This window comes from Aquila chrysaetos, chromosome 3 (assembly GCF_900496995.4).
Source record: "Aquila chrysaetos chrysaetos chromosome 3, bAquChr1.4, whole genome shotgun sequence".
Taxonomy (NCBI): Eukaryota; Metazoa; Chordata; class Aves; order Accipitriformes; family Accipitridae; genus Aquila; species Aquila chrysaetos.
Genome location: NC_044006.1, coordinates 8,567,534 through 8,585,644, shown reverse-complemented (window position 1 = coordinate 8,585,644; position 18,111 = coordinate 8,567,534). Strand labels below are relative to the sequence as shown.

At 48.3% G+C, this 18,111-nt stretch overlaps 1 protein-coding gene across 2 annotated transcripts; it reads right to left on the bottom strand.

Annotated features, from left to right (window-relative positions):
* Positions 1–2,385: 2,385 nt before the first annotated feature.
* SALL4 (spalt like transcription factor 4) lies at positions 2,386–17,776 on the bottom strand. Of its 2 annotated transcripts, none has more exons than XM_030009280.2 (4): positions 17,565–17,776; positions 6,623–9,157; positions 5,660–5,967; positions 2,386–4,545 (listed from the first exon to the last, which is right to left on the bottom strand). In XM_030009280.2, exons 1-4 carry the CDS (start codon positions 17,632–17,634, stop codon positions 4,123–4,125), a joined length of 3,336 nt encoding a protein of 1,111 aa, XP_029865140.1. In that variant the 5' UTR covers positions 17,635–17,776; the 3' UTR covers positions 2,386–4,122. The 2 variants fall into 2 exon arrangements, with proteins under 2 accessions (XP_029865140.1, XP_040978477.1); XM_041122543.1 differs by lacking the exon at positions 17,565–17,776 and adding an exon at positions 13,890–13,965.
* Positions 17,777–18,111: the final 335 nt, after the last annotated feature.

Here is an 18,111-nt window from a genome sequence, read left to right as displayed (position 1 = left end):
TCTCACACCGATGCAGCTATATTAGCTTCGGTAAACTTGTTCCTAATTTGCATCAGCATAGGGAAGAAGAGAATCAGCTGTCTTTTTTAATTGTTAAGATGCAATGTTACTGTAAACTGTACACACTTGCCAGTGCGGTGAGCTCCACCACGCTGAGTTTCAGAAGGTGTTGGTTCAGCTCTTGTACATGGGAGAGCAGCTAATTCCCTGTCCTGCTTGCTTCAGAAACAGAGTCTCCCCCACAGCAACCTCCAGCAGAAATATCCCTATGGCATAGCCCGCTTTCTCCTGTGCAAACAGTGGTCAGATAGGTCCTACCCGTTCTTCAAGTTTTGTGATAAGATCCATGACTTGCCCACAGCTTAACTAGGGATCCTGCTACGCTCCAGCCTGGAGCTGCCTTATCGCTGAGCTGTAAAACAACTTTGGGCACAGCAAGAGCTTGACACCGTGGCCTGGAGAGCAAAGCCTTGCAGTGATTCTGTGCCAAGCCACATCGTTTCAAAAATGAAACTGCTGTCCGCCCAGCCACGGCAGGCCCTAGCTGCATCTACCCTATTCCCCTGAGCAACCCTACGCTTTGTACAACTATTTGCAAAAACTTCTTGCTGTTCTGGTTTCCCAGCAGTTTCCTGACATTTTATTTCTAGACCGGAGTTCATGCTCTAATAAACTCTTCCTCCGTCCTTAATTTCCAACCTGTTGACCAATAGAGTTGAAGGCAGAGATCTAAATACATAATTACATTCTTGTAAATGGTCATGAAAAGGCAGTCAGAGCCCCTCAGCTTGGCACCATTTGAGGTAAAGCTGTAACATGAGCTCAGCCCTCATGGGACAGGCTGAGTCTACATTTAAGAGAGAAAGAGACCCCAAAGCTCAGGAGCTCTTTGGATGAGCAAACATCAACAGATACTACCAAGGTGCAAAGCCTCAGGACAGCAGGTTTTTTTGCTTCCTGCTAGCAAAACTGCTCATTTCCTTCTGCTGCTGACATATTTTCATGGCATCACGGTACTACTTGGTATCAAGCTATCATGGAGAGCGGGCTTATTATCAGATGTTCTTTTGAAGCCAGGCCACTTTTTCACAATACCCATGGTTGGCCCATGCTGGAGAGCAGATTTCCCCATTAGGGCAAGGTCTTTAGAGGCAATCCACCTCTCCTATAAACCCAACATCTCCTCTTTCACACCACATTGCTCCTAGTGCTGCTGCAGTTAGTCCTGCACAGGCAGCACGTCCTGCAAGGCGTGCCCAGCACCACGAGCGTAAGGAACCAGCTGGAAATCCAACCCAAAGTTTGAAGGGACAGCAGCAGCTCTGGCAGCAAGTCCATCCAGGCACCCAGAGCAACGCTGCTCTCAAAGCAGGGTGTAAGCTCAGTAGCTGAGAACAGTATCCACACTAGCACAAATGTATAGTTTATTTTTACTTATTGCCAGAGAGACCTCTCGCTATACTCCTCATCCATTGTGGTTCAGGGTATAGTCCCTTGGTCTCCCTGAGCAGAGAAGGGTCATATCTTCTCTCGTGCCAAATATTTTGCCTCCTGGAACTATAGCGCTGTTTTAAAACAAGTGCATGCTCTGTGTAGACCAGGTAAGTGGTGTATGCTTTCGCCCTTCCCACACATCCCCCATGTGTTGTTACCTTTCCTTCTGCTCCTATGTTTATTTTGCCCACCTTCCTGGATCACCTCACACCTGGTCCTGCCCTCCCCACCCCTTCTTTTTTCATTCCTCCAGAGCTTGTGGTAGAGCCTAGAGAGCAAGTGTTTCTGTCTTTTTTTCCCCACTCCCAAGCATGAGTCTTGTGCAAGGGGCACCATGATCAGGCAGCACCGATGTTGGAAGGGCGCACCTTAAGGGTACACTGGTTCCGCACCGTTTTCCTCCACTGTTACCTCCCAAGCACAAAATACATTTGCTAGTTCAGGTTGCAAGTATCAGAATCTCAACACTTTTCCATTATGTCAGGGCTGTTTTCAGAACTCTCTTTTCCTTTGCTCTTTAGGGGAAGTTAGTTATCATTTTTCCACGCAGCCAGCATCTTCAGGCACTGGCAATTTGATAAACTTAGTATCCCTTCCCCTTTCTAGGGTGATCACAGTACAGGAATTACTGCATGTATTACTGTCATTCTATTCTAGTGTGGGAATCAACATCCCTGGCAAGTATCAATCCCTATATCAAACCCCAACTGTTCCCAAGAAACTGATCTAGAGACTCCTCCACTGCTACCTAGTTTCTGTTGTTTTAAGTAACAAACTAAAGCACAACCCTAGATCACAGATTTAAAAAGTCACTGGAGCGAGACAGGATGCTGCCTATTGAACTTGCTCTTCTGGAGACAAATGCTTTGCCAGAAAAATGTAAGCACTAAGTGTGAAAAAGCCATCCCAAAATTTATTCTCAAAATGTCAACAGAAACGCATCAGTAGATACTCAAAACTACAGAGTTCTTAAAAGTTATACATTCACAATGCAGAAACTTGACAATTGGGATGCCTTTTGCATGGTCTATGTAACAATATCCATTTTACAGTGTAAACAGGTACTGGTATGTTCTTACTTACAAGTCCAGCAGGAAAGGCACAACTCGGCATACAGAGATCATAAGCAAGAATCAGGTGCAACAACATTACACAAACTTTTGGTAATCTGCATTTTTGGGGCCTTCCACAACGGAGACTGGACTTGAAGATTTCCTGCAGTCAACAACTAGACTTCCTTCCGTCGTTCAGTCCTTCCATACCAAATGCTCACCTTCCAATCTGGTTTAGATCCCATTACACATACAGTTCCAGCAGACGTTAGAGGAATAGTGAAAGGTCAGTCCAGTAAGTCTTCAGGTGCTTCCACTAATACATCAGGTTTTGGTTTCAGATAGTGCATGGAAGCATCTGCTTGAATCTCAGTTCATTACAGTGGTCATTAATAGAAAAATAGACACTACAACTACAAAAGGAAAAAAATGAGGTAGATAACTTAGAATCCAGATGACTATCCCAGCAACCTTCATACAAAACACATGGATCATTAATTACCATTTTGGTAGAATGCAAGTTCACAGACCACCAAGAAACTTAATGACCAGAGTAGGAATGCCATCCAAAAACCCACAAAACATTTAACCTAAGCATGAATACTTCATATTTAAATACAGGTTTACACAGACTGATTTTCTAAATTACCCAAATGAAAAAAATAAAAATAAAAAAGTCTCTTGCTAAGGAAACCAGTTCCCATGCTTAATTGCAACAGTCACCTGAGATTCCTTGCAGAGCTTTTAGACCTGACTTCCCAAGGCAAGTCTTCCCTTTCAAGAGAGAGAAAAAAAAAAAAAAAAGTATATACATACCCACCCATGCTTGTTTGGGGCTCTCGGTATTGAAATAAAACATCTAGGAAAAACTGCACATCTTTGGAAGTAGGAGTTTGGCACTATACTTGAAGGACTGTCCTAGTAGTAGTATTAAATAAGCAGCAGCCAACAATACAGAAAATTAATTCCTTAGGAGCAGTGATTAAAGAAAAACAGCAACTTTCTTTTCATAGAACTTCTGAGGCAAAAAAGGAATTAAAAAAAATTTTTTTGTAGTTTTGATAGCCATTATAGGAAAAAGTACATTCAGAAACCACACAGAGCCAAAAATCCAAACAGAAAAACTATTTCTAAGAGGGTGGCAGACATTCTAGCATATTTACCCGCATTAATAGTTTTCATTTCTCATCAGTAAATAGAAGCTTTTCCATCAACAGTAGGTTGTTTCCACTCTATTCAAACCCCCCAAGTATTTCACTCTAAACAAAGAGGTAAATATTCTAACCTTTGGAATTTCAAGTTGTAGAAACTTCTGTAAGGCTGTACACATTAAAGTCACACGTAAGAACTACTTTGCAAGACCCGCATCTTTCCAAATAGAAGGAAATCCTATTCTTTATTATTTACTATTTGCAAAGCAATATCATGATTGTACTCTGGGCAACTCTTACAAAGACAACCATAAAATCATTTGCACATCAATAGGAAAATAGGAGGCTGAAGTGGAATCTCTTAAAAATATATGTTTGTGTATATATATATTTGTTCTTTCTGTACGTCAACTTCACTAGAGTTTTTAGCTAACAGCAATTTTGTTCTCCTCCATGAAGTGAGGGAACTGGTGTTTTGGCACATTGTCTGCAGCAGCACCACTGGCCTTCTCCGTATCAGAACCAGTCCCAGACTGGGTCCCATCTATTTTGGAGACTGTAGCAGTATTTATTGCCGAACCACCCCCAATGGTGACTGGAAGGGTTGGTAAGCCACCGCTCTGGATCACCGAGATCTCGTTAGTCTTCATTGCTATGCCATTGCTGAGTACCGCTGCATACTGATTCCATACTGTGGGGTCAATGCTCACTGAAGGAGGCATTATATCCTTTGGAAACATTTCAGATACCTTCTTGGGATCATTCCCCAGCAGAGCCATGGGGTTATCAATTGAAAGCCGCCTTCCCCGCCTGGCAGAGTTATTCCACATGTGAGTTCCTACATGGACCTTCCAGAGGGGAAAAAAGTAAAGAGAATCGTTAATACTGCAGTTCTTTTATTGTATACCCAAGTTCTACTTTGCTTACAGCCAAGTTGCTCAAAAGAAGTCATGTATGGTCCATTTGCATTCAGGTAAGTATTTAAGCTGGCTAGTTCTTGTCTGTTCTCTTCCTGGCATGTGTAAGATACAGTCATTCTACTGCCAGACATCACCATGGCTCTCTAGAGTTTACTGCTGAAGTGCTTGTAGGACTGTGTTTTTACACTTACTGTAAGTGGTGTTGGCAAAGATGCCCCTCTCCCCCGCCAAAAAATAAAAGCCGTATTATTTGCTGTGAACAGACTACATTAAAAAAACATTAGTTAATGCAAAAAAAAAAAAAAAAAAACAAACCAACCTCACCAAGGAGTTTGGAAGAGAGATTACACCTAAGCTAAAATCTTCCACACCACAAACATACTGCTAGTGCTTCCAGCAAGTGACTGTTCACAAACTGCAGAGTATTTTCTCTCCCCATCAGCACTTGCGCAACAGGGCTGAAGAGCCTGAAGAGGTTCTCATGGGAAGCGAGAAGCCTCTGTGTGAGTGAGGGAGCTGCGAGTCCCTTACAGGGCAGATGGATTGATCTGACAATAAGGATAGACTTGGAGCACTTCTTCAGCAAGTGCTTAAACACAATCCCCAAGCACTTTGTGCCATCTCAGGATTATCCTCTCAGTTTTATCCCTCCTCATCCTGCATGGTGTTTCAAGCAGTGCAGTGCAATGCATGTATTCTGTAGGCATCATTTTGTAGCATTCAGTCTATGAAATGTTTGTGTCTTGACACATCCAAATCCAAATGAAAATAAAGCAATCTGCTTAGTAAGGGCTAAGCCTTCCCCACCATCCAAAAAGGAAAGTCAAGGACAGTAGCAAAGACTTCTGCAGGTGACCTCAGTGCACTGTTTAGCAAGTTGTGTGAAGAAACTCAGGAAGGAGAGACAAAAGTCAAAGGTAACCATCTGAGGAACTAAAAGAAAATCAAAGTTGTCCCCAAAGGCAGGGCAAATATTAGCAATAGTCTTTCCCTCTCTGGTATGACTTTTCCAAAGGGGATCACAACATAAGAGACGACTTACCTTCAGGTTTCCTTTTGTTGTAAAGGCTCTCCCACAGATGGTGCAGGCAAATGGCTTTTCACCAGTATGGGTCCGTTCATGAATCTGAAGGGCGCTGGCAGAGGAGAAGTTCTTCCCACATGTAGTGCAGATATGCTGTTTGGCGGGACGGCAGAATTTCGGTCGTGGCACGAGGAGAGGGGCAACACCAGGGGAGAGAGCTGGTGGGCCAATGAAATGGCTAGTGCTAATGGGACGCTCACTGGGCATCTCCATTTTTATGAGGGCTGGTGGGGCTCTAACAAAAGCAGCTGGAATACTACTTCGACCTGGAAAGAAAGCACAGATAACGTTTATCGCAACCTCCTTCTGCTTCCAAGCTTAAGTCTGGCTAAGATACCGGAGGCCCTGCCTTTGGAGCTGCACATACCTGAAGAGCATGCCTGCAAAGCCCTCCAAAGACACATGGTAGGGCTGCTATTACACTTGCTAGGATGCTCTGAAAGAAATCAGTTCATCCCTATTTTTGTTGGCGAGCTTAGGAGTTAGAAAGTCTCACTTTCAGGTCAAATTGAGATCAACATGAGCATCAATGCTAAAGAGCTCAAAAACCCCACAGAAGATTCCAGAGTTTTAATGTCACATTCTTGGGTTAAGCAGTTTTCCATGAAACACAAACATGGATCTTCAGAGAGCTATAGGGAGGTACCAGGTGAGCCCATGAAAGATAGTAAGTGCACAGCCTCTATTTATTTTAAGGACCTCTATGCTACCCCTTGCAGGAGACGACAGCACTTAGGTCTTTGAATTTTGAGTCTGACTGAGTCAGGAAAACGTCACAGGGCATATGCTCCTATCCTAATAGAGGAGAAGGAAGAGGGGAAAGCTGAGGAGGTTCTGACTCCTGTTGGTCATTTTAGAGATGGATTTCCTCCACTCCTGCTACTCCACCCCAAGTTACCGCCAGCATTTCACATTACTCACCATATTCTCCATTTGCAAAGTGTAACCCAGGTTCTTCTTTTATGACCTTTCGACCAATATTGCCATAAGTTAAATCCAAAGCACCGACTACCCCTTCCATTTCTGCAGAATTGTTCTCAGGACCCTCCAATTTATTTCCTGTGCCTGTATCTTCTTGATTGTTGAAGCTAGGTGACTTTGACCTTACGCTCTCAGCTTGGCTGTTGGCTGGGGACAGAGCCTGGAGCGATGCAGACTCGGAGGCAGCAGGACTCCTGCCGTTCTGATAATCTGGATCTCCTGCCACAGAAGACGAATCGTTTGTCATGCCATCACTTTCTGCTGAGCCATTGTCACTAGACTTCAAGCTGCTTTGCCGCTGCAGGTTCAAAGCAGAGTTGACTATCTTCATTTGATTCTCCAGTGCTGCAATACCGGAGAAGGCGGCTGCCGTGGCTGGCGATTCTGATTGTGCATCGTACGGGGTAGGAGGTTTTGAAGAACTCCTAGGGCCATCCTGAGAGTCCAGGTCCTCTTCTATCTCGATGCTTTCCACAGTCTCATCTGGGCGACTGATGTCTCCGTTCTTCTCAGCCGCAGTAGGATCCACATCAGTATTGTCGCAGGTGTTTTCTGGCATTGGTGTATTGGGTATTTGTCCCCCCATATGCATGCGGATATGCTGCTGCAACACAACTGCATTTGTAAACTTCTTCTGGCAAATAGGACACGAATGTTGCATCTTCAAAGGAGTATTGGCCCGGTGGACACCGTAATGAGTTTTAAGGTTCCCTTTAGTGGAGAATGCACGGCCACAGATTTTACACTTGAATGGCCTCTCTCCAGTGTGAGTACGATAATGCATTTTGAGCGAACTCTGGCAGCTCAGCACTCTGTGACAGATCAGGCACTCGTTGGGGTCAGCAGTGGATTTGTCGATATTTTCGACCAGTTGCTGAAGCTTTGAAGTTTCTGAGCCTTGCTCGTTTGACCCACTTACATGGAAGATGCTCACGCTGCAGGTAGCTTGCGGTGAACTCAAGCTCTGCTCTGTTCCCGATTCATGACCGACCACCCCTGATGAGGAAGAGCCACCCTCACTTTCTGGAGAAGGCCTTGACTGCAGGTCACTTGAGAACGTACCAGGCAGAGACTCCTTAATACCTGCTAGGTTGGAGACGGTCTGAGGTGCACTGGTGGCCGCAGAGGTAGGCAGAGTTGTTAGGAGAGGTTTGCTATCCACAATTAGGTTAGACTCATCCAGTGGCACAGACATGCCATACGGGATTCCAGTGCTAGTGGGAACATTGTCCAGGTGCTCAGGAACCGGGTACGGATTCATCTTTATGTGGGGGTATTTCTCTTTGTGACGCTGAAAATGCACTTTAAGGTTTCCTTTGGTTGTAAAGCGGTTACCACAAATGTTACACTTGTAGGGTCTTTCACCGGTGTGGGAACGGAGGTGAATCTGCAGGGCACTGTCATTGCCAAAGACCTTGCCGCAGAATTTACACTTGTGTTTGAAGAACGGCTCTTCTGCATTCGGTTTGCTTTCAGACACACTGATGTTGGGGGGTTTTCCCTTCCCCTTCTTTGAGGAATCTATTACAGAAGAAACGGCCGAAAGAGGATTTTGGAAGATGACGGAGTTGGAGGACTGAGGTAGCAAAGGATTCGGGAACCGAGAAATGGAGCCGGGGAGGCTTCTGCTTGCCTCTGGCTTCAAGGGGAAGGAGGAGGAAAGCCCAGCAGCCAGCGAGCTGGCGGCCGCAACGCCAGTGTTAGAATGAGGTAGTTTTCCTTGCTTCAAGGATTCCAGTGATAGGCTCTGGCTTCCAGCTTTTTGTCCGATTAAAGCAACAGCAGCCGACAGCTGCTGAGACATGTGAGCGCCCAGAGCTTTTAGTGGATCAGTAGCAGCTGCTATAGAAGGATGCAGGGCATGGGGAGCCATCATGGCAATCTGAATGCGAATTTGCTCCGTCAACTGAATTTGCTGGAGTTGCTGCTGCTGCAAACACACGAGCTGCTCCAGGATCATGGGGATAGCATTAAAACTGGCTGCTGAAGAAGAGATGGCATCGGAGGTCCGCTGGTTCACAGCCACTTTAGTGCCGCGTATCGTCTGCAAAGTCACATTAGTGTTTGGTACTTTGGATTTTGGTAGATAGCTTAGCCCAGGAGCCGCAGGTGTGACGGGGGGTTCTATTTTAAGGTACATTCCTCCTACCGATTCAGCATCCATTTTTCCTTCTCTCTTTTCCATAGAGCCAGGGCAGCCCTTTGCCTGAATGTCCTTGCGTGTCCTGCTATCCATTCGATCACTTGGAAAGCTCCCTAAAGAAGCTTCAGAGAAGCTTTCCGGGGGTACTGTTCCCTCACTATCATTCATGATTAGAACAGGTGGATTTTTAGTGCAATTTTTCTTATGCTCAAGGAATTCAGAGAGATCAAAGAATTCTGCACAGCATTTCTCACAGATTTTAGTTTCCTCCGTGCGGCACCTTTTGGAACTCATTTCACCATCTCCGTCACCTGGGACGTCTTGTGGACTCCCTTAAAATAAAAGAAAGTCACATTATTAAGAGCTAGATTTAGACTGAGTATTTCCTATTCTTAAGATCACCCACTTCACCTGAATTGCAAGTTAAAGATACAAGACACTGGAATCAAGCTTGCAGATCGATCTGAAGTCCTGCTCTTTGTTTTGGTGCCAATTCATTTGCAGCCCCAAAGAAATCTGCATTTCAGTTCTGTTTTCCATAAATATAAAAGGAATCTCACACAAGGCTCAATGGAAAGAGGTTTATCGCAAATCCCTTTACACAGGTAAAAAGGGAACAGTGCAGCAAGGCAGCTAGCACCTGCAAAACAAAACAGCTTAAAAGGAACGTGACCCAAGACGACAGAGAAAGCATCGTAACGCTGAGCAAAACATCACATAAGCTTATTTTTTGTTTCTACTTCAGTTTATAATTCTCTGTTAACCGTCTCTCAGAAATTCACGTAAGATTGTTAACACAGGAACTTCAGAGCAGCTCTTAATTGTACACTGATCTATTAAACAACATTCACTCCGCCATTATGGAAGTAATTACTACCGAAGAGGGCTGACAAAAGCAAAAGTAAGTCCAATATTAGCTTTTAAATACTTCAAAAGCATGCTCACATAAAAACCCAACCTCTAAAAAGCCACAGTAGTAAAGAAAAGATTAACTTACAGAACCCCACACAGAGGTATGAGCCTACATTGATACTGATGATAGATTATTAGACAGTGAAGCAACAAGTCCTCCTTGCAAAACACGCGAAGTCATTGCAGACCTGCTCGGGACACCCTGTTTAGCTGCATCCGCAACGCACCCGCTTTTCGGGAGGGGGAGGGAAAGCAAAGCTGGTCTGCAAGTCCACTCCTGCCTTTCCTCCACCGGTGCCCCACAGATTAGACTGAGCGTAATTTGCACGCGGACAAAAAAAATATCATTCAGGGAAATGTCAGAACGGGAAGAGAGGTTAAGAGAGATTCTAAACCAAAACAGGATGTTTTTGCTCAGTCTAGCCATCCTTCAAACAACAAACTTGTGCCCAGCTCGAGGTGGGCAAGCATTCGGGGCACGGGAGGCAGGAGCGTTTAGGAGGTAAAACTTGAGGCTCTCACAGCTGAGAGGGAAGCGGGAAGGACTGCAGATGTATTGCAGCCCCCATCAGGTGAAACATCCTGTAATTCACATTAATTGGTCCAATTTTGATGGGTGCCAAGGGTGCAGTAACCAAGTACTTCACCTCCCACACACGCAGCAGGGCACACTGCAGACCTCACCCACAACGGAGAACTTCTATTACGAGATCTCTTCTATTCAGGTCTTGTATCTCCAGTAATTCACCTCGGGGCTCAGCTCCGGTTCCATCTTACTAGCCCACACCATTTTACAAGGGGAACTGAAGAGTCTGCAAGCACAGGAGCTATTTGTGGCTTTCATTTTAAAAGTGTAACTGAACCACACATCTGATACATGTGTATATCCTGTACATGGCAGGGGGCAGGGGAAGCATGTCCAAGCAACAACTCAAGTACCATGTTGACTTACTGTTTCGGGGTAGCATAAAATCCCTCTGTAAGGGAAGATATTGCAAACCTTGACATTTGTTAGGTTAACAAGGGTATTATATGTATATTCAAACTTCATCTGTTTAATGTTGAGTGTCAGAAAGTGCACATTAAAGTTTTTTCTTAAAAACCGACTAGATCAATTAAAAAACACAAGTATCAGAGGCCTGTTGTGCTATAGTCTGCAGGGCAATAAATCCCATATAAATCTATATGTATGCAATTCTGTTAATCACGTCCACTTCAGGGTTACAAGTCCTTGAACAGGGAGGAAAGGTGTCCTCAGCACAGCTATGATCAAAACTGTTTGCATCCCTCATATCTAAACAGGGAGAATTAAATACTTTCCCTACCCCCCGTATCCCAAACAACTTCCACAAGTGAAGGAATCGAGTAAAAGCACAGTTTTGGCATACTTTTCCCAGCCCAAATATCATTAAATCGGTGCCTCTAAAGTTGATTTAACTCTATGGAAAAATATACAGAGATATCTAGTCTGCAGACAAGTACAAGTAGTACACGATTCAGAACTTGGTCAACAAATAGGGTCAACTGAGGTCAAGAATGGATGTTTTTGAACTCATCTTTGCAAAAGTCTGAGCAGATATAATGGGGAAGAAAGCACTGGTGTTGAAAAAAAAAAGACAAGAAGCCTCCATAACTACTCTGTACGCTGACTCAAGAGGTCTTTACTTGACTACTTCCCTAACTATTTCCATCCATCCAGCAGGTATTTCACAGAATAAGCTAAAACATCAAAACCTCTTTTCCAAATCCTTTAGCATTTAGGGCTTTAACAGCCTAATCTCCCAGGCCCAACTATACAGTTTCCCCACATTCCAAAATAACCTTAGGTTTTACTTTAGAAAGCACAAAGCTTTCTTCCACAGTCTCTCCTCCGTAAGCACATGCATTTCACGCTGCAGTTTGCACCTCCGCAGTGCCCACGGAAAATGTTACGAGTAGAAACGCCTGCATGAGAGACTGTTGTTGCCCACCCCAAAGGAGATATTCAAGGATAACTATGTCTAGACAAGTCCTCAAACTTTAACTGCTTCAAAGCATACGATCATTTATCTCCCTTCCACTGATAGTTCCTTCAATTTTTTTCCACTGATAGGACCGCGCTAAATTCAAAGCCCCCTTTTTCCAAACTCCAGCACAGCCCATGCTCATAATTCTGAGGAGCTCCAGAAGTAACTTTTCTGGTCCTAAGCACCAGTTGCCACCTGAGAGGAAGGGACTCCAGTAGACTGAAGGCACCTGTGTTCGGCAGCAGCGGGCAGGTTAGCAGCCCTGCCCCTGCCTGCTCTCGCTGCCACTGTCACACATCTTAGCTTCCAGTTCCTCTGTCTGACAGTAAGGCACTAGCTCAGAACTCCAAATAAATTTCAATTCCCAGCTTGTACCGACTTGCTTCATGACAGGAAGGGAAGAGTTATGCTTTGTTTTCCCGTCTACCTTAGCAAGAGTGCAATAGCTTTCTCCATCTCAAAAAGTTGGGGTTTTTTTTAAGATACAGTCAGTAGAAGCAGGATGCTTGGTTATCGTGTAGTAGCTGGAATAATAAAGGAGCAATTTACTGTTTCTTTAAAAAACCCCAAGAGCTTCTCTGAAACTCTTCATCTTGATTTCTAGCTACATCCTCTCCCCAGCCTCGAAGGAGCACCAAGCGCCTGCAATCAGAGCACCTCATTTACCCCAACCCCCGTGCTGCCCTGCCCTCCCCCCCGCAGCAGTTATCACTGACATGAACTTAACGGTCTGAAATCGTGGGGTTTCTCTGCAAAGAAACCTCCCCGTGCAGCCAGCTCTGTCCACATACTGTACGAGGATTTACCGAGGAGCGGAGAACCCTGCCACAACAATCGCTTGTGCACTTCATTTAACCCTCTCCAAAGGCTTCCCAGGGATAGGACTTCTACTGTTTTTTTTATCTCCCCACCCCCGAATTTCAGGAATGTTATCTCTCAGCATCTAGTTATCCAATAAGTTAGAAGAATGCAGTAAACCCAGCAGGGGGGTTAGATTGAATCACTGGCAAATGGATGGAAAAAATCCACTATTGTGTAGGACAAGGCGGTCATCGACAAGGAAGGCTGATAAAATCCACACAGCTCGAATTAATTTTTTTTTTTTAAGGGAACCAGTAAAAGAGGAGTGAAATAAGTCTGGTTTGATGGGATTTCAAAAAGGGTGCTGCTAGTCTACCACTCATCTGAGCAATGTGACTTTTTTTTTTCCAACTGTGATAAAATTATATTTCACTTGAATTGGGAAGAAATGGCCAGAGCTCAAGCCCACCCGCGCCTCCTCCCCCCCCCAAGAGTTTAATACCTTTGGTGAGCTTACTTTTTCCACAGACTACATTTGATCAACTATTTTTACTTTAACATTAACATAACCATGCACTTCCCCCAGTTAAAATTAACTCATGAAGGATTAGCAAGTATACACTCTAGCCCTAGATGTGAAAACCCCTGCCATCAGCTCCCTGTTGCTCTCAGGCATCGTGCCCCCCCCCCCCTTTTTTTTTTCCTTCCCCTGTTCCCAGCTGAAGAGCTAGGACTTCCACGCACCTTAAACTGGCCAAAATTTCCCTTCTTCTCCCACTATAAAACACCATTTAAAGCATTTACTTTAACTGTAACTATGACAAAACCACTTCCTTGAGTAAGCAAAATACACAACTGATTACTTACAGAAATATTCCAAAGGCCTTCATGTTTTCTACACTGAGTTTATCAGCAGCATTTTTCTACCCAAGAACGAGCCAGAAACGTGTTACACCTAACAATTAGGATTTCACGTGCTTTCAGGTTCTCTCTCAAGGCTTTTAATTTTTTAATTTTTTTTTAATCTACCTACTGATTGACCCTTTTGTTTACCCACCTATTCAAGAAAAATATTCGGCCAAGGGCAAAATAAGCTATCATCGATGAACGCTTCTGAGGAGCAAAAAAAAAAAAAACCAAAAACCCAACGTTCGAACACGCAGCAAAAGTTACCATCAGAGGCACTGGCTTCAAACAGAGGGCATGGCGCTGGCTGCAGGCCCCCGCAGCCCCGCTCCCCGCACCCTCCCCAAGCCCTTTGAAAGGGCTTTTTTTTTTTTTTTTTTTTTTTTAAAAAAAAAAACAAAACCCGTGTTTCTGGCTGCCCCTTCCTAAAGCGAGTTACCTGCCGAGGCGCACGGCCGCAGCCGTTAGCCCCCGCCCGTCCCGGCGCCGCTCGGCAGGGGCCGGTCGGTGGAGGGCACTCACGCCCTGCGCTGCCCGCCCCGGCCCCGGGGCTCTGCCCGGCCCGGGAACCGGCCGCCCCCGGGCGGTGCTGCCAGGCGGGGCCGCCGCGGGGAGCAGGACCGAGGCTGGCCCCGCTCAGCCTTCCCCCCCCCCTCCCCAACCTCCAGCATCCACCTGAGCTAAACGGCAGCCCGGACGTTACCCGTCCCAATGGGTTTTTTTTTTTAAGCGGCGGGTGTTTCTCCAGCCTGCTGCGAGATAAAGCGATAACAACGACCAAAAAGCAGAGGTTTCTTCCCCCCCCGGCAGCAGCGGCCACCAGCCCTACCTGCTCGGCGCCGGTCGGTCCTCCCACCCCCGGACCACACTTAACACTAGTACAGTGTTTAAGACCGAGCTAAACGGCACAAACCCCGCTGCCAAGGTCAATTGCATGAGAGTCCTAATTGTAAGCCTGACATCAACTTACCACCCACAGCAAGCAGGAGGAGGCAAAGGTTAGAGCAGCAGCTCTGTCAAAACGTCACATGCCGCCGAGCCCAGCAAAAGGGCTCCATCACTACAACCAATATAATGTTTCACTTACGTAAAAGGAAAAACAAGCCGGGCGTCGCCCCCCCCCCCCCCCCTGCCCCCCCCCCCCCCCCGGGGCTCCCAGCACCCTCACCCTTCGCACCGGTGCAACCCCCCGGCTGCGCAGCCCATGGCACGGCGGGGAGATGCTACCCCACCCCGCTGCTCCCCCGGCCGGCCTTCCCCAGCGACAGAAGCTTCGGGCAACCTAAAATAAAACATAAACCAAAAGAAAACCAGCGCAAAACTTGCCTTTCCTCGTTAAACACCCCCCTCTCCGCTTCTGCAGGGCTCAAAGCGCGAACCGGGGATTTAACTGAAGGAAATCTCCCGATCTGACCCCGAGAAAAAGTTGCAGTTTGATACTGTATTTTTAGGAATGAATCAGATTTTTAATGGCAGTAATCCGGCACAATGGGCATTTTCAACCCCTTTGTGAAAATGCTAATTTTCGGTATGTAGTAGTAGTCTCCAGTGACCACCTGCTGATTTTTTGACCTGTTAATTGATCACCAGGTTAGCAGAACCGTTTCTTAACACGCTGCATTGTTCACAGAGGTGGGTCTCAAATCGCTTTGCAAAAAAAGGAACGCTTGCAAAAGAGGAGATAAGGGCTTGATTTTATTATTACGATTACGTATATACTCGATAACGTCCCAGACAAATCCCTGCGGTATTTCGACTTTGTTATGCAGCTTCATCACTTGTTATTTACGGGCACACCTGGAGCGGGGAGGATCGAGACCATTTTGGCCATTTGCGGACGGTAAGAGCCAGCGGAGCCGCAGCCACGCTTTTTAGTTCTGAAAGCAGAAACGGAGATCACGCAGGACGGCGTTTCGGTGCGGGGACCTGCACCGGCCGCCGCCTCCGGACGGACCCCGCCGTTACGCCCGGGCCGCAGCGGAGGGTCCCGGCGGAGCGCGGCCGCGGGGCGGCGCACGGCAGCACCGGCCCCCCCCCCCCCCCCGGCATCCCGCATCCCCCCCCCCCCCCCGGCCACCGCCGGCCCCGCCAGAGCCCCACGACCCACAAAAGACGGCCCCATCCGAGGCGGCAGGAGAAGTCGTGTCGTCCCCCACCCCGATGGGGCGAGAGCTTCGCCAGTTCCCCCCCCCCCCCCCCGGCCTGTGCAATCGCTGCCCCGGCTCCCGGAGGGATTTCCAGGCAGGGTTTTGTTGTTAAAAAGAGAGGGGGAAAAAAAAAAAAAAAAAAAAAAAAAAAGCCCCAACAACAACAACAAAAAAGCAGCTGGCCATTGCCCCGGAGAGCACGGTGTGTAGCGATCCTCCCCTCCCTGCACACCTCCCCCGCCCCAAGCGGGCCGCATCAGGAGTTATTAACCCTTTTGTTTCAGCGCAGACCCGGAGGTGGCTTTCCAGCAGTGGGCAGAGATTTACATGTGGAAACATCACCTCCATCCCCCAACCTAACCATATGCACAAAGGAAAACAGTCATGCATTAAACATGGGATTTATTGCCTTCTGGCCAGCTTGCTGTTTCTTAAGTCACCATTAACCGGACCCAACAATTGCACATTTCGACTCAAAGAAGAGAGGGGGGAGGAGGCAAAAATTAAGAGCCCGAACCTCCTGAGGGCTGGGAATAAGCAGCTCCTGTAACGTGCATTGGTACTGTTCAGTTTTAGGGATGGACCCCCCCCCAAAACCCGTCCCTTAGGAAGGCAGAGAACCCAAAGAAAGTTCTTAGGGGACACATAGAGGGGTCTGGGCACAACGACCGCAACAACTCCTAACAAACGCAGCCCGGCTCAGCTCACTACCAGCCTCCCCTTCCCCACCCGGGACGTGCCCTCCTCCCCGCTTCACTCTCGTTTCGGAGCAGGACGGGCACCGCGGGAGCTTCCCCAGGTTCCGAGGGCGTTCGTAGCGGGGGGAGAGCCCGCACCGGAGCCCAGGGAACCCGCAGCCCGCCTGCCGACAGCCCCTGCGGGAAGATGCCGCTCCGTCGAGGAAAACCGGGCACGCTCCGGCCGCCCCGACCCTTCCCCGCTCCCGTGGGGGACACCGGCAAAGCGAGTGTCCCCTGCACGCCCACCCCCACCGGGAGCTCTGGGCTAATTTGAGCGCAAATTCATACTTTCCTCTCCCCTCAACGAGGCAAAGGGCTGCGAGCTCCCCTAAAAGGAGGGACGGCGATTTGCGGGAGCGAAATCCCCCCACACCGCCCAAATACAAAGCGCTCACGCACACCCCACATTAGCTCACCGGAGTTATTTTAGGAAGTCGGAAATCAAAGATGGCTGGAGGTCAAGCTACAAAAGGTCCAGGGCGATTGTGATCTCCAACAAAAATAGTCCGAGAGGGGTTTTTTCCCTCGTTGTTTTTTTTTTTTTTTTTTTAAGCCCCACAAAAATCCTCATGTAACTACCGAGAAAGTGTTAAATAGATCGAGGGAACCACACTCCAGCCGTTTCCTACCCCTGCGAAGATTGTTCGCAATTCCTTCCTCTCCCCCCCCTCCGTTTGCCCCCCCCCCCCGCAATCCCCTCCGCCCTAGGAAAGCTTTGGGGTTCACCTCCCATGAGGCTGCACCCCCAGGGCAGCGGGGCCGGCGCAGCCCCGCGCCCCCCACGCGGAGGCCCACGCAAGCTCCGCGGGACTCGGGGGTGCGGTGGGGGGGGTGCGGGGCATGGGGGGGGCCGCCAGCCGGGCAGGGCGAGGCACCCCTCGGGCAGCACCGCGCTCCCGGAGCGACCCAAAGCCGAACCCCCCCCCCCCCCCCGGGAAATACCGAGGGGCCGGTGCCCCGCTCAGCCCCGCGGAACAACACCGCGCTGGGGCTCCGCAGGGGCGCGGGGATTTAAATGCCCCCCCAAACCCTGCGGGGAGCTAGGGGTCGGGTTCCTGGAAGAGCCCGTGGAGGCGGGGGGGGGGAAGGGAAGGGAAAGGGGGGGGGGGTGAAGCACGAGGTTGGAAAAAGCCCCCCGGCAAGCGCCCCTCGCCGCCCCGGCCGCCGCCTCCGCGCATCGGGAAAGTTGGGACCCGCCGCGGCTCCGCGCCCTCCTTTGCGCCTTACCACTTGCAGCATCTGGGGGCTGCTCCTCGGAGTTGATGTGCTGGGGCTTCGCCTGCTTCCGTCGCGACATGGTGCACCAGCATCGGGAGCAAAATAGTAGCAATTATTTTCCTCTTCACAACAAATTCCTAGAGTTGGGAAATTACCCCCATTGGGCGGAATGCGCATGTCAGAGTAATTATGATTATCAATAATGCATTGCGATTTATCATGGGTCCCTGACAGCTGATTGGCCTGAGTCCAAGGGCTCACAGATTATTCAAATAAGGTCCATTGATCAGGGCGCAGCGGGGCACGCTGGGCGATGTAGTCCCTGACCGGCCCGGCCCGGCCCGGCCCGCCCAGGCGGGCGACAAAGGCGTGAGCCCCGCCGGGGGCCGGGGCCGCCCCCGGGCAGCCCTCCCCGGGGAGGGGGGGGGGGGGGGCAGGAGCCGGGACCCAGCTCTGAGAGTAAACACACAAGCCGGCAGCCCGACTTCCAGGCTGGCGAGGGACAATACCTTTGTTATCTCACCTGCGCTTTTTATATTGTGCTTGAAAGACTTTT